This window comes from Ciconia boyciana, chromosome 1 (assembly GCF_034638445.1).
Source record: "Ciconia boyciana chromosome 1, ASM3463844v1, whole genome shotgun sequence".
Classification (NCBI taxonomy): domain Eukaryota; kingdom Metazoa; phylum Chordata; class Aves; order Ciconiiformes; family Ciconiidae; genus Ciconia; species Ciconia boyciana.
The window spans coordinates 27,882,148-27,896,650 of NC_132934.1; the positions used below are offsets into that span (position 1 = coordinate 27,882,148).

At 40.4% G+C, this 14,503-nt stretch overlaps 1 protein-coding gene across 1 annotated transcript; it reads right to left on the bottom strand.

The window, feature by feature from the left end:
- Positions 1-8,921: 8,921 nt before the first annotated feature.
- Positions 8,922-14,240, bottom strand: LSM8 (LSM8 homolog, U6 small nuclear RNA associated). Its single transcript, XM_072861290.1, has 4 exons — positions 14,072-14,240; positions 12,918-12,958; positions 11,344-11,471; positions 8,922-9,174 (listed from the first exon to the last, which is right to left on the bottom strand). Exons 1-4 carry the CDS (start codon positions 14,100-14,102, stop codon positions 9,084-9,086), a joined length of 291 nt encoding a protein of 96 aa, XP_072717391.1. The 5' UTR covers positions 14,103-14,240; the 3' UTR covers positions 8,922-9,083.
- Between the last annotated feature and the right edge of the window lie 263 nt (positions 14,241-14,503).

Consider the following 14,503-nt stretch of genomic DNA (forward strand, 5'->3'; position numbering starts at 1 on the left):
TTCACAGCAGCTAGGTAGCCCCAGCAGAAATTATTTATCAAGGAATTCTGAATCACACAGGCCCATTCCAGCTCCCTTTTCTACACAATTCTTCAGACCAACCTGATCACCAATGTGTCTTTGTATTTACTGTTAATAAAGTTGAATTATGCTGTCCTCTAATTTTCAAGAGTTGCAGGGCTGTACCCTGGAAATGCACCAATATTTCAGAGAAGCTGGGCTTTGAAACCTGGTTTGTTTCTTGGCATCCACAATGGAGCTGAGCCTTCTTCAATCAAGAAAAGGACATATTTGGGATTTTTTTTTTTAACCCATCTATTTTGGGGCAAGGAAGAAGTTACTTTGAACATGGTCTAAATTTAATCTCCTCTCTATAAATGGTTGGCTATATCACTTTTCAACTTTATTCCTGAAACAAAATCCTGCACCTGCATATTGCCACCTGTCACATGAGGGGCCCAAGTCACTGTGAGAAAAATCAGCTTTCATTTTGAACATAGAAGACAAGATGTGTAGATGTTCTGGGCATGCAGACAGGAGCAAACAGAGAAAAATATGTACCAGAAGTGCAGGGAAAATGATGGATCACTGGCTTTTGCAACTTATCGGTACTTCTTTACGTCCAGATTATCTTCACTGATTAAGCCTTTCTTGGTGCTGTAGTAGAGCCTTTGTCAGCTTAGAAGTTTCTCACTTCATTAAGTTCTTAAAGCTCAGGTGGCCCACGGCAGAGTGCATGGAAATGTCAGCGATTTCATAAATAATGCTCAGCTGCTTAAAGGCCCAAGATGATGAAGGCCCAGCCAGGAAGGACTGAGGCTCTCACCATTTCTCTGGGTACACCTGTGTGTTGAAGTGTGGCATTAGGAGTAGGGTAGCCTGGCAATTCCCTTTCAGCTAAGGGCAATTCTGCTAGCATCTGCACTCTGCTGTTGATACTCAGAAAAAGCATAATGAGAACCAAACCACAAACTACTGACATACACAATGTGGTTGTAGAGCATCATACATGTCTTATCCAGAAGTAAAATGGTATGACTTCCAGATTGAAGTTTGTCTTTCTTATTGCTTTCTGCACTGGCTGGACTTCGGAAAAATAGTGGAATCATAAGTTAGAGCATAAAACTCAAAATTACTTGAGGGATGTCATAAACTATGCAAGATGTTAAACTAGTCTCTAGATAAAACAGGAAGGTGTCCCCTTCACCCACATAACAATCATCGCTTAAATTATAATAATAGCTAACTCTACCAAATATTTGAATTCTGTTCCATTTTTCATCAGAGACTGCGTCCACTCGATCCTGACAATTTTAACTGAATGTGAGCTGATGACTTTTCAGGGAAGCAGTCTTGAAAATCAGAAGTGCAATTCCAGAGAACAATCCTACCCCATTATAGTTACACAAAAGAATATTAAGCCTGCCTTTTCAAAGACGTTGAGCATTTGTATTTCCTAGATTTAAACTGCACTTACGCCTGACTCTTGTATCCAGGATGAGTTAGGACAAGCAGTAGAAGAAACACGGCAAAAAGCAAGAGGGCTGTTTCCATTCAGCGTTGATGACCACGCACTTTCATGCATTTTGCACTCGCAGTTTAATAATGGAAACCATTCTGCACGCTCCTACTGCTAATGATCTGATTGTTAGGAGAAAGGCGGGCCCCAGTCTTATTGACTGTTTACATCATAATGTGCCCTGTTTTTGAAATCTATTTCCAAACTAACTGAGGTTCTATTGTGTGATATTTCCTCTACAGCATCACACATTTTCAATCAGCATCAGCTCCTTAGCCATAATCACTTCCTGCCTTGGCTTCTGTTCAGCACTGCAACTTGCTGCAAAACAGAACTCCCGTAAATCTGGTCTGTATAAATGAAATGGTATAAATGAAGTGGTACTTAGGTGGCAGTTGGCAAGAACTGGTTTTATTCGTTGGCAATGCTATAAACTGAGTTTGAAATGGTTGTAAAGAGCTAGGGGTTTTATTGCTGCATGTTTTTTCCTGGTCTTTTGCACGCATATTGCCTTGAATACAATTTTAGCAATCTATCCCCTGTATCTGAGGACACTACGTCACCTGCATGTCCCATCAGTGCAAAATACTGCAGATCCTTGCCATATACCACCAGCAACTCTGGTCAGACAGTTTGCAGAAACATCACAGTGTTCATCTGCATACAGGTGTCCATCTGCATCATAAGCAGAGTTGAAGTCTGAAATTATACAAGTGAGAATTCCCAAAGATTTAAGCACGAAAATCCAAAGCAAGAACCATAATTAAAAACTAACATTTTAGGATATGAAGCTTCCATATGAAATTCTGATGCCTTAAAATATTCCTGAGTAGAGAATGTTTTCTCACAATTTATCAGTATTTCTCATAATATGAATAACATGCACAATAATTGTATCTATCTGTGTTAAAGAGAACTTCACTATAACGAGCACTGCTGTAAAACCTAACTTTGCCCACATTCAACAGGTTTCTATCGTTACTTCTATTTTTTATGGATTTCGCTACTTCAAATCCAGCTTCTTCAATTTCTCCATCTGTACAATTTCCACTCCAGTTTCTATGCAGAGCACTGTCATCATCACTGCTAGAAAAATCAACACTGAATCAAAGATAAGATAAATTTAGACTATAAAACAAAAAGAAGATGGTGGGACAACCATTAAAGATGTTTTAGTGGACGAGAGCGGTACATGCACATGCCCTCGTGCTCCCTCCAGTAAGAAACACCTTTCATCTAGAAGTGCAAGTAGCAGGCAAGAAGTTCAGTGTGGAGTGCAATTTCTTGGCATTCAGTGGCACTGTTACTGATGTAAGGCTGAACGGCAGCAGCACGTTGTTCAACGTAAGTTCCAGAGTTCCTGGAACGTGCTGCAAGGCTCCAGGAAGGAAGATATTACCGCCTAGATAAGGTCAGGTTTCTAGTCCTAGCAAGTAGTTCTTGGCAAAAGTCTGAAGGCTATTTTGTTTTCAGCTTGGATTCCTACCTTCGTCATCGGAGCTTTTATTTTCTTCAGGGAAAATGCTGCTACTGGAAGAAATGTCAGCATTTCTGCCATTACTGTAAAAATTACTGTAAAAAAAAGGGCCCTGAAAAGGACCCTGAGATAGAATATAGCACACTGGAAGAGGCTATTGGAAACAGGATTTCCAAGATAAATGCCTGGCTCTTTACTATCTTCTGTCCTATGTTTTCAACCTAAGCCTGGTACCAGTTTTCCCTCCCTCACCTCAAGGCTTGGTTTGTACAGATAGCACCTTCTGGCACGTCTGAGTTTTGTGGTTTTTTTGTCTGCGAATATGTCACAGAGGTACACTAAAACTACCTCAAACGAGGGACAAGCTCAAATAACTTTATTTCACAAAACAGCCAAAAACCACACAACAGGAACTGATGAGAAACAGGGGTAAACCAAAACCAGTCAACACTCTGATAACATTTAATATATAACAGGTTCGAGGTGTCAGTCAAGGTATTGTTACTACACGGCAAGAATTCCACACAAGAACGATGACCCGAAGTGTGCACGCACACTCACTCACAAAGGGGGAACTCTCCCTCGTGGGTACCCAGAAGATACAATCGCTCACCCGGGGCGGGGGGAGGGCTCACTCAAGGACATATCCAGAAGAAATCCCTCACCACAGGAGGGGAGGGCACTCAGTCCCGGGAAGTCTCCTCAGGTCGCGTTCCAGCCCGAGGGGAGAGGTCCCGAACACCGGCCCGCTGCTCCGAGAAGACCGCACTCAAAGGGGGTCTCCGGCGGCGCCCCGTTTGTACCCTGGGTCGGATCTGAGCTGTGGTCATAACTGGTCACGATCTAGAAGCTTCTCCGCGCCCAGGCGCCTCACCGGCTGTGGACCCCGTCCGGTGACCAAGGGGTCCTGCCTGTCCTGCCGAGCTGTGTACGTGCCTGGCTGAGCATAAAAGGCATGGAAATGAGGCACAAAAAGCCAGGGATCGCCATGTTAAAAGCCCTGATCTTTATCGGAGGCGGGGGCACAGCGTACCTGTCACAGAATACCTGATACATGAAGTATGCCTTATTATTTAAGCAACAGGGAAGCTGAGACTGGTTGATGTGACACAGCTTTTCCGGATCTTCACTGTGACTGAAGAACTCTCTTCCACTTAAAAAAAAAATCCACAGACTTATTTTCATGGTTCTAATCACTAAACTGCAGTTTCCCCAACTGGAAAGCAGAGGTAAGAACACAATTAGTAAAAATCAGTAGAGTCGCATACACAGGTACCAAAAATTGAGACAGAGTTAGTATTGCCTGTCTCCTTGCCTTGTGCTTTCTTCGGTTGGCACCACAACTCCTTAAAACCTGCAGCTTGAAGATGCAAAAGAGACACACATTTGCAGAAGTACCATAGACCAAATATAACTAGCAATCACAAACCATCTCGATGCTTCACTGACATGAATCACATTCATAGTTTCTGAGTGTCTCCAACTGGGGCTTCTACCTTCTTGAGAAGTTCCTTCATGGTCATTGTCATTTAATTCCTAAAGGAACAACAGCCCATATCTTGGTATTTGTCATGTTAACTGTGGAATAAATTAAATCCTCTTACCAATGCACTGAGAACACAACCCTGGTATTTAGGATCATTTCTGTGGGAATCTGCAGAATAAAATTCTCAGCGGAGTACAGCTTCACGCAGCAGAAGCGAAAAGGTGGAATTTTGTTACCACAGGTACAAGGCACTTACTCAAGCATACAGATCTGGTACATTTCCTGTGAAAGTAGTATGGCGATGGCCATGACATAAATCTGTCAAACAAACCACTCATGTTTTATTTTCAGCTCTAGCACAGTGTGTTTGATACGTCTCTCCGTTGCTTTACTTATAAAATGGGTTGGAGGATAAACACTAACTCCAGGGACTAAGGATAACAGGCTACAGTTGATAGTGAAGGTTGAGTCATACAGAAATTCTCCACTGTTGGAATAAGTCCTCAAAACAGAATCCATGTTCTTTCAATCCAGTAACCTGCCGGTAGGTCATGTAATATTTGAAGAACTTTGACTGCAAATATGTGAAGTGGACATGGAGGCACTTGAGGTGGACTGCAATTAGGGAAATTGCCCTTGGACCACAGAAGATGGCTTCTGCATTACTTCATGCACACCAAATGAATTTAATGAATCTCTTTATAAGCCAGCTCAGTCATTTCACTGGAGGCATCCTTTTCCAGTACTAGTCAAGACTTGTCCTTTCACTCCAAGATCTCTATTAAACAAACAAAAGGAGGAAGTGACCAACCTAGGGCAATGCAGGAAACTTAATGGAATATGACAATTACCTTCAATTCAGCGTTACTTCCTTTTGTCCTCAGCATCACCTTTCGCTGCCCTGCCCATTTTTGTAAAATTGGTTTATTATTCTGCAAGGACACATTGGATTTTACTGAACATCACCTGTTATTTATTGAATCTTTAATCTAGGCTCTTTGCAGGAAAAAACAGTTTCCAAGAACACTATGGACTACAACCCTTTTTTCCTGCCTCAGCAGGGCTCTTCATGTACCCTGAGGAGCCAGCTGACAATCATATGGCCACAGTGGTCAGAAATCACTGGGAGTGCCTTCAAGTCTGAAAAGGGAGTTACCCCTTTTTTTGTTGAGAGTACTTTTCCATCCAGCAAGAATAAAGCAAAGGCTTTTTGCAGACAATATTACTTCTTGTCTTCTAGGAGACATTTGCTTTGTTGCATCTGTATGGTTAGTGGGAAACGGCAAGGAGAACCTTTGCCCCGGCCAGCTGGCACACACTGATTGGCTTAACACAATGACCTACAGTGCTTTTCCCATTCCAAGTCTTCTTTCATACCTCCTCAGCATCTGAGGAGATAACTTTTCCTCTCAAAAACTCAGCTCTACTGCTTCATTTCCTCTATGTTTTACCTCTTTACTACTTTCAACACTTTTCCTACACTAGCTGCAGTGTGCGTTCACCTAGAGTCAAGACACAGACGCAGCCTTCACACTTGCTGAGCTTCCACCTTAGACTCCTCCTCTGGGGACTAATATTCTCTAGCTTTCTTTTTTAGAATGACTAATACAAAGCCATCACTCTATGTCCACTTTCTGGTTTCAGTCCCATTTATTTTTCCTACTTTGATTCATTTTATGAAAGTAAACTAATGATACAAAAAATTATTAACTTTCACTGGTGACCTATTTTTTAGCTGGCCTGCACAACAGCTTTGATTCAGTAAAAATACTGTTTCAGACTGGTTATAATTCAACTTCCTGCATCAAATACCATTTTCCTGAGTGCTTTCTCTCCACCATATACTTACAGGGACCTAGTTATCTGCTATAGATTACAGCTCCTATAAGTTCACAAGGCTGTAATTTAATCTTATTTTTAAAAGCATATTGGGCCCTAGATTCGATTTCAAGAAACCCCTTCTGAGTGGGTCTCCTGGCTTTGATCCCTTCACCAGTACACCTAGAAGAGGCTTTGGTCAAATCCAGACCAAAACCAATGGCATCAAATTGAAGCAAAATTTGGTGCAGAAATTGCAACAAAATTTGAGTGTAAGCCAAAAATCACAAGTCTGAAAAGCTTTACATTGCTGCTGTCTAAGCATGAAGGTAAGCAAACTCCAAAGCTGCCAGTTTTAAGGTTTTAGACAGAACTTTGCTTCTGAGCAGGCTCCGTCTTGGCAGGGCTGAGTTACTGTCCACAGTCCCAATCAGACCCGTGAGCTGGCCATCCTTTGCCTGTCTCACTGCAGAAGAATCAGTTTGACAATGCACTGCCTATCAACCCATTTGGGCTACGTGCAGCCAGTTTTTGTTAGGATCTTCTTCTGAAAGGGAGTTTAAACTTATCTTTCTCAACCCCTTTGAGAATGCCCTAAGTTCACGTTGGCCTGTGAGTGATGACACATTTTAACTTCTTTAAGCTGTAAGCCCTCCCACCCTGCACACACAATTTCACAGGTCCAGAAAGAGTGCATGCAAGAGTTGAGGTCACTCACCTGAAGGGAAGAAGACAAGGTTTGCAATCTGTGTTTTAAACACCTAACTGTGTGAACCTATTATTTTACAGACCATGTTTTTCCTGCTTCAGCAATTCCTAAACTACTCAGAATTCTCATCTGGTCACTCCCTGGATTTTACTGATCAGCTTCACCACCTTGGTTCCACAGCTTTGCATCTGAAATCATCACTTTAAGGATAGAGAAAATAAGTTTCAACTAACATCAGCAGCTCATCATATTTTAAGTCCTCAGCCAAACACAGGACCAAGGAGTTGCATTGCAAATGATGTACTCGAGGCAGATGGTCTCCATATGCAGACATTCCATAACTCAGCTTCAAACATAATTCCTCACCAAGGTTAAGTAGTGCATTTAAAATCAGCTCATCCTGATTCTACTATCTTTGCCTCTGCATTTTTTTTCTGCTGAGCCCTAAAGTAGCTAATTTACATAATCTGCTTTATTTGTCCTTTATCAATACGTTCTATACTTTTCTCTTGTGCCAGTATCAGTGTTTCAGTAGCAAAAGGGCTTTTCATTATACACAATTTCATTGACTGCTTAATGAAACCGGTCAATTCTTTTGACATAATGAATTACAGCCAGAATTTACTGACTTTCAGTAATCACTGAAAAACCCCAGTTTGCCTTACTCGATGTCTGCTCAGCAATTCCCTGCAGAAACGTGGACAGAAAACTACAAGACATTACTTTACTAGGTCACAAGATGGCTAAAGGAGTTTGCTGGGCTTCACATGCTCTACCAAAAACAATCTCAGAAAACAAGCTGGAAGCTACAAGAATTGAGAGCCAGATTGCACAGAGAAAAATATATTCAGTTCAATGTATTTGGTTTCCAAACAGTGAACTCGCAATGAAAAGTACCAAATCCCACTTAATATTACAATCAATATAAAAAACCAAATATGTACATTAAAATAACACTTTTTTTCCAACAGCACATTTATATATGGGGGAAAAAAAATATTGGACCTATTGGCACACTAGAGGATAAGGAAAGCAACTTTGTCCAATAGTACCAATGTCTTCTTGCTGCCACCATACCAGTATTTCTGCTGGGTAGTGAATAGGATGTGGCCTAAAACACAATATACTGCACAGAGCTTGTCCCACTCAACTTGGCTGTTGCTGATGTAGAAGAGGTCTATTAGGGTTACATGTGATCCTTATATTCAGTATTATGGCAAGTTTCATTCAAAATAAATAATTTCTCTAGGGTACTCCTGCGTCTTCTAAACTATACTCTAGAACGACAATGGTTACACATTAGGAAACACACAATTCTCTTTCTACAGATCTTACCCAAATTTTGAGCAACACAACAGCTGCTGAGAGGAGAAGACAGAGAATGAGTTGGTCTGGAATTTTAATGGGCTTCAAATACATGTGGTTTAGGTTCTATGTTCCTGATCAAAAGTCTTTCTTTCTCCAATTTAATTTGCCTGCAAGCATTAAGGCACTAAGAACTCCTGCACCTCTAGTATAGTCTTGGGGACTAGAGAATAATGTTTGATAAACAACAAAAACCCTATTACATCCATAAGTCATTAATTTGACTATGAGAGCTTTTAACATTCTTGATTTCTACACTCCATACACAAACCCAAAAAAAAAAAAATCACAAAACCCAGCTTTCAATTTACAGCCAGAACTACATTTTAGAGATGGTCAAATTGACTGTTACACAATGTACCTCCAAATAATCCTGAGTTAACACAAAAAGCCTTGGTTTACCTTTAGGAATGAGATCTCATTTTAATAACACAGTATATATACACAATATCAGGACTATCACTGATATTGCTTGCATTTCCCCGTATGTATTTTACAGTGAAATTATGCAGCATGAAGTCCCAAAGGAAAGTCAATGAAAGCATCTTTAGTAAAATGTAGAAACTTTATTTACATGCAAAACTACAACATATTCCTAATAAAAAACTGGTGACGAAACATATTAAACACAATTTGTAAAAATCATCCATGTTGTTAAATAGGTCTGTACAACCAAAGATTTACAGAGTCCCTGTGCACTTTCATCTTTTCAATGCACAACTGAGTTTAAAGGTTCTGCTCGAATATTCCCCAAGTCAAGAGCTGAATCTGTCTCTTCATCAATTTCACCAATGACAGCACTGCAATAAAAAACAGGTTATCATTTGTTGAAATCCCCTGGTGCAAATCTGGAAAGCCACAAAATTAATATGCTAGGGAAGACACACCTCCCCCCTCTTTTTTTTTTTTCTTTTTAAATTGTAGAGCTCTGTCCTTTGAACTTCAAATTTTGATGGCTATAAGTAGAGCCTAAAGGAAGGTTTTTTGGTGGTGTTTTTTTTTTTAAAGATTTAGGTTATACGAACCAAATACTACTGGTCTGTTTTAGGCAGTAGGTTAGCCTCTGAAACAAGAACTGGAAACCTTTTAGAGAGAGAATAACTTTTCAAGAGTAATGTCTAACTATAGCAATTTATAAGTGCATACAGCATCAGATAAGCAAGGCAATTTCCTTCAACACAACCCAGTGAAATATTATTTTATCCAAGGGAGAATATATATTTCACCTATGCTATGTTAAGACTTACCTGGACTAAAACACTAGTGGACTCAGTAAAACTGCCTTAAAGACAAAAGGTGGTGAAGGTAATAGAAGTCATACTAGCTCAGGATGAGAACTAACCCAGAAGGAAAATAAGAACAAAAAGTCTAATCTTTCTGGCGTATCCTCCTACTCACCACTTCAGAGACTTAGGAGCTAGTGGCTGTATCTACAAAATGACTTAACAGCCACCAGAAACTATGTTACATTAATCCATCCAATAGCTTTCTGAACAAATTTATATTTTTGGTTTTTGCTACATCCTGCAGCAATGAGTTCCACAATGAAGTTTTACAGTGTACAATGAAATACCTTTATACATAACTTGTGTCAGATTATGTTCCTTTTTCAAGAACAGAAAAAGCTAGATGAAATTAAATGAAGCAATTATCTCCCCATCTCCTTATACCAATCCTGATTTCACAGCAACCAATTACCTCTATAGCTGTGCTCAAAACATTCTTTTATAGAAAGTATTATATTTTTTGTAAACTTGACAAACTCAGGAACATATTCATTAGAAGGAATAATTCTGTATTCATGCAACTTTTAAACTTTTAACATACTGAAATTCAGCATCCTTATAGGAAGAAGAGTATTAAAGAATTATTTGGCTTTTTATACACATTGGTATGATTTGAATGAAAAGTTACTGTTAGAGTAGCATGCTTAGCCCTACCTTTGTACATTTGTCAATTTATTTATTTTTGCTGAAAAGCTTAAGTCAAGTGATGAAAGCCTTCCAAAACGATCCGCTTTCTCAATGATGTTAGATAAACACACCTAGATATAAATCTAAGTCTTGACATTTCTTTGTACAGAAATATCCATGAGAATTAGAACATTAAAATTCCTATCCAGGCTCACATGTTGGTCACTGTGACATGCTGTTTTTCTAGTTGTGATAAAAAATAATCTAATTTTTTTCCATCAGTTTCAGAATGCTGCTGCAAAAATCATCTTCCTAGCAGGCCCACTTACCAGGCTTTCTTCCCACTTCTCTTGTAACCCTCCCATCTGTTTGGCACATCAGCTACTTTTCTCCGCATTTAATGAGCTTTTACTGTAATTTTGTCACGACATTTTACATCAAATATCAACTCACGCCTTTGACCTGTCACTACATTGGCTTTGTCTGTCCAGTTGTTACACTGTCAAGCCAGAACCTTCATGCATTTTCCAGATTATAAAGTGTTCTCTGTGAAAATCTCATCTAAAAAAATCCTGTTAAAAGGTAACTTTGATTAGATTGCTGACTTGTTTGCACATAAGCTCTATCTCATCTTTTGTTCATTCTTCTATCCTTCCCTCCATCGATGGATCCTGCCATTCACAGATTGAAATAAAGAACATCTACACAATGCCTAGACTCAAGAAAGGAAAATGCTGAGCTTTATACTGACCCTTCCTAGATTGCTATCAGTACACAAGCTGGTTAATTTACAGCTCAGTAAATCTAGACCAGCAATATCTTAACATTACAATGCAATCACTTCTGTTAACAGAAGCATAGATATTTGCTATTTAATATGCCTCAGCTTTTATAGTACAATCAGTACTACCCACAGATACAAATATGCAAGATGTCTGGGGATAAAGATGTATACAGATACATATGAGAGAGAGAGAGAGAGAGAGGGAGGGAGAGAGATATACACACACACTAAATTTTTATTAATTGGTTTAAATAAGAATATGCTATACTTACACATTATCACCTCTTACGATGTATAATCCCAGCACTACTTGCTCAACTCCTTGTGAAGAACTGAACACTCGTTCATGGCTTTCATCCAAAATCAAGTTAATGGTCTGATCAAAACCTTTGAGGGTTCCCTGAAAAAACACACAAAGATAAAAGCACTCCAATTACCTTTTAAATTTATCATCTTTGCTCTCAAGGATATTTTAAACAAGGTGGTAATACTAAGGCACTAGAGAACAGATGCTCTATTTATGTTTTATTGTTAGGCTTAAACACAAACAGCTGGAGAATGAAACTTTAAAAGCAATTGATTTTTAAAAAGTATCTCTATTTACTACCAAGTGTTCATGCTAACAGCTACAGTAATCTTTAGCATTAAAAGAAGTAAAGTTTCCCTTGTACCAATGATGGCTCTCTAGACAACTAATTTTACTATTTCTACACTATTTTAGTCTTCCTTGTATGGAAGTTTCCAGAAATCAAATAATTAAATAAATCAAAGAACAGAAAAATTAGATTCTTTTGGTCAACAGTATTGAAACCATTCTTAACATGTGATTTTAAGTGGTGTCTCTTTGAAGGAGATTAACTTGGTTCCACAAAATGACTCAAAAACACCTCCAAAACACACAAAAGGAAGAATTTCTGTGACACTTCAATATGTATTGGGAAAAATTATAACATAGTTAATTTGTTTAATTTACCATCAGTAATTGGTTAAGAAATTTAAACTCATGTAAGACACCATCATTCAAACAGTAATAATACCCATTTATACCATCTAACCATGTAACGATGAGTCACATATACCAATTCCATTCAAATCCTTTTGGTAGAAAGTATCTTGTATCACAACACAAAGTTTACCAGACTGACTCCAACCAGACAGAAGATTTGGTGAAGCTACTATCTTTCTGCTAAAAGTACCATTTTCTCTTTCCAGAGGCTGCACAAAGCTAAGTACAGACAGACAGGAAGATATAATCCTCACGCAAAGATCATACCATTAAGTTAAACTCAAAACACAAGAGAATAAAAGATAGAGGGAAAAAAAAAAAAAAGGAATACAAGAAAAAAAAAAACAAAGAAGCAATAAACCCAAAACATTATACAGTCTAATATATAATAGTTTGCCAGTCCTCAGCTTTTCAGGCTTAAAGAGAATCCCATAAAAATTCTTCAGCAATTATCAGCTGATGTTTTTCTATAATCACACAGAAGAAATGGTTTTAGCATGAAAGTTGAAGAGCTTACTGAAGAAAGAGGACATTTTAGATGGAAACCAAATTGCTGAACAGAAAAACAAATACATTTTCTTGTGCATTGCTATAGAAAAGGACATTTGACAAAAAGTCAAAGCATTTGCACACACAAGTTTATTAAAGGACAAAGCTGACAGGTAACAACCAGTAACTGTTTAAATCGTACAATATAAAATAATGGTCATAAAGCTTTAAAAAAAAACAATTGTAAATGTGTGAACATATAAGTGATAATATCCTAGCACAGTTTGTTTATTGCCATGATGGAAGTTCTTTATGGGGGCAAAATAAGATGTGAAAAAATACAAGTCTCACCACAATCATTCTTCCATCAGAAGTAATTACTGCAACAGTACCTAATAGTTCATTAAGGAAATGTTTAGAGAGATCTGAAATAGAACCATTAGCATTTTCTGAAACTTTCATACATAATGTAAGTTTTAGGAGCCATTAGCATTTTTAGGAGCCATAAGAGCCTATAGCATTTCAATTTTTGTTTAAAAAAAGCAGCATGGTTGATAGTAACATTTGACAACACAGTATTTTTTATGACAATCTGTTTTAAATCATGGAGAGCCATACACAAACACCATTAAAAGCAGACTAAGATTTGAGTTCACCTCTCTTCCCATTACTAACTGCACTACCCCAAAATTGCAACAACAGTTTTATAAACACTTCAAGCTAAGTCCTTAAAAACAGCTTAGCAATGGGAATCTCAAGTCTGGCACTGTACATCCACTCACTCTGAAGATCAGACTATATCAATTTGATGATCACATATCCATCATCCTGAATGATTTTGGGTTAGTACCTTACTGTTTGTGAATAAAACTGAAAATGCCCATAGGTTAAGGAGTAAAAAAAATAGTAAGAAAAGGATTCCAAGAACACCAACTCAAAGCTTTTGAGCAAACGATGTAAAGCTGATAACTAAACACATGTTAAGAACCCTTTAAGGGGCGAGGCCCATTGTGAATCTCGTTCCTCATCACGGTTCAGGTTTGCAGCACTAGAGGCTATAGGGGACCCTATTCTCTGGGGCTCCTGTAACCTCCATTCTACCTGCTAAGCCAGTCTCACGTAAAGAGAAACCGAGAGAGCCAACCAGGAAGGACCAAAGCAACGCAGGGGCCCGCGGGAGCAGGACGCAGGAGGCCAGAGACGCCGGCCGATATGCTTTTCACAGGCCCTTCAGCAACCTGCCTAGGGCTGGGGATGTCCTCGCAGCTCACACCTTGCCGGGCCGGGAGGTACCGGATGCCCGCAGTAGCTCTGGCACGCAACCCCGCGCCATGCTGCAGCCACCAGCCCCCGGGCCCGAGCGCCGCCCGCCCCTCAGTGGCACAGAGCCGCTGGGCCCCCCGCACCCGGCCTTCCCTCATCCCCACGGGCGCGAAGGAGAGAGAAGGCCCATTCCCGCCGCCCCTAGGGCTGCCCCGGGACACTTCCACCCGCTGGAAGGATACGGTTAATGTAATTCTCCAAGGCAGAGGTCATGGCGGCAGCTCCCGCGCTTCGCTTCACACCGGCGCCGGCAACCACCTCCCGCGAGACGGCGACGGCGGCGGCGGCGACGAGACTCCCGACGCCACCTCCGGCGCGCACCGCTGACGCGCGCCCGGCGCGCAGGCGCACAACCCCGCGGGGAGGCGGGGAAGCGCCGCTCCGACCGCTGCGCACGCGCGGCACCGCGGCGGAACCAGGTTTCAAACGGCGCGAAATCAGCAGCGCGAAGAAGGGTCCTTGTGGGTGCGCATGCGCGGAGAGGCAGGAGGCGGCAAGGAGATGCGAGTGGGCTGTACCAAGTAGCGATCGCCGAGGGCCGCGCGGGGGGGGGTTACACTGCCCCCTTCGCGGCACGTGGCACCAGCCGTGGGGACGCCTGTTGGGTGGGCGGG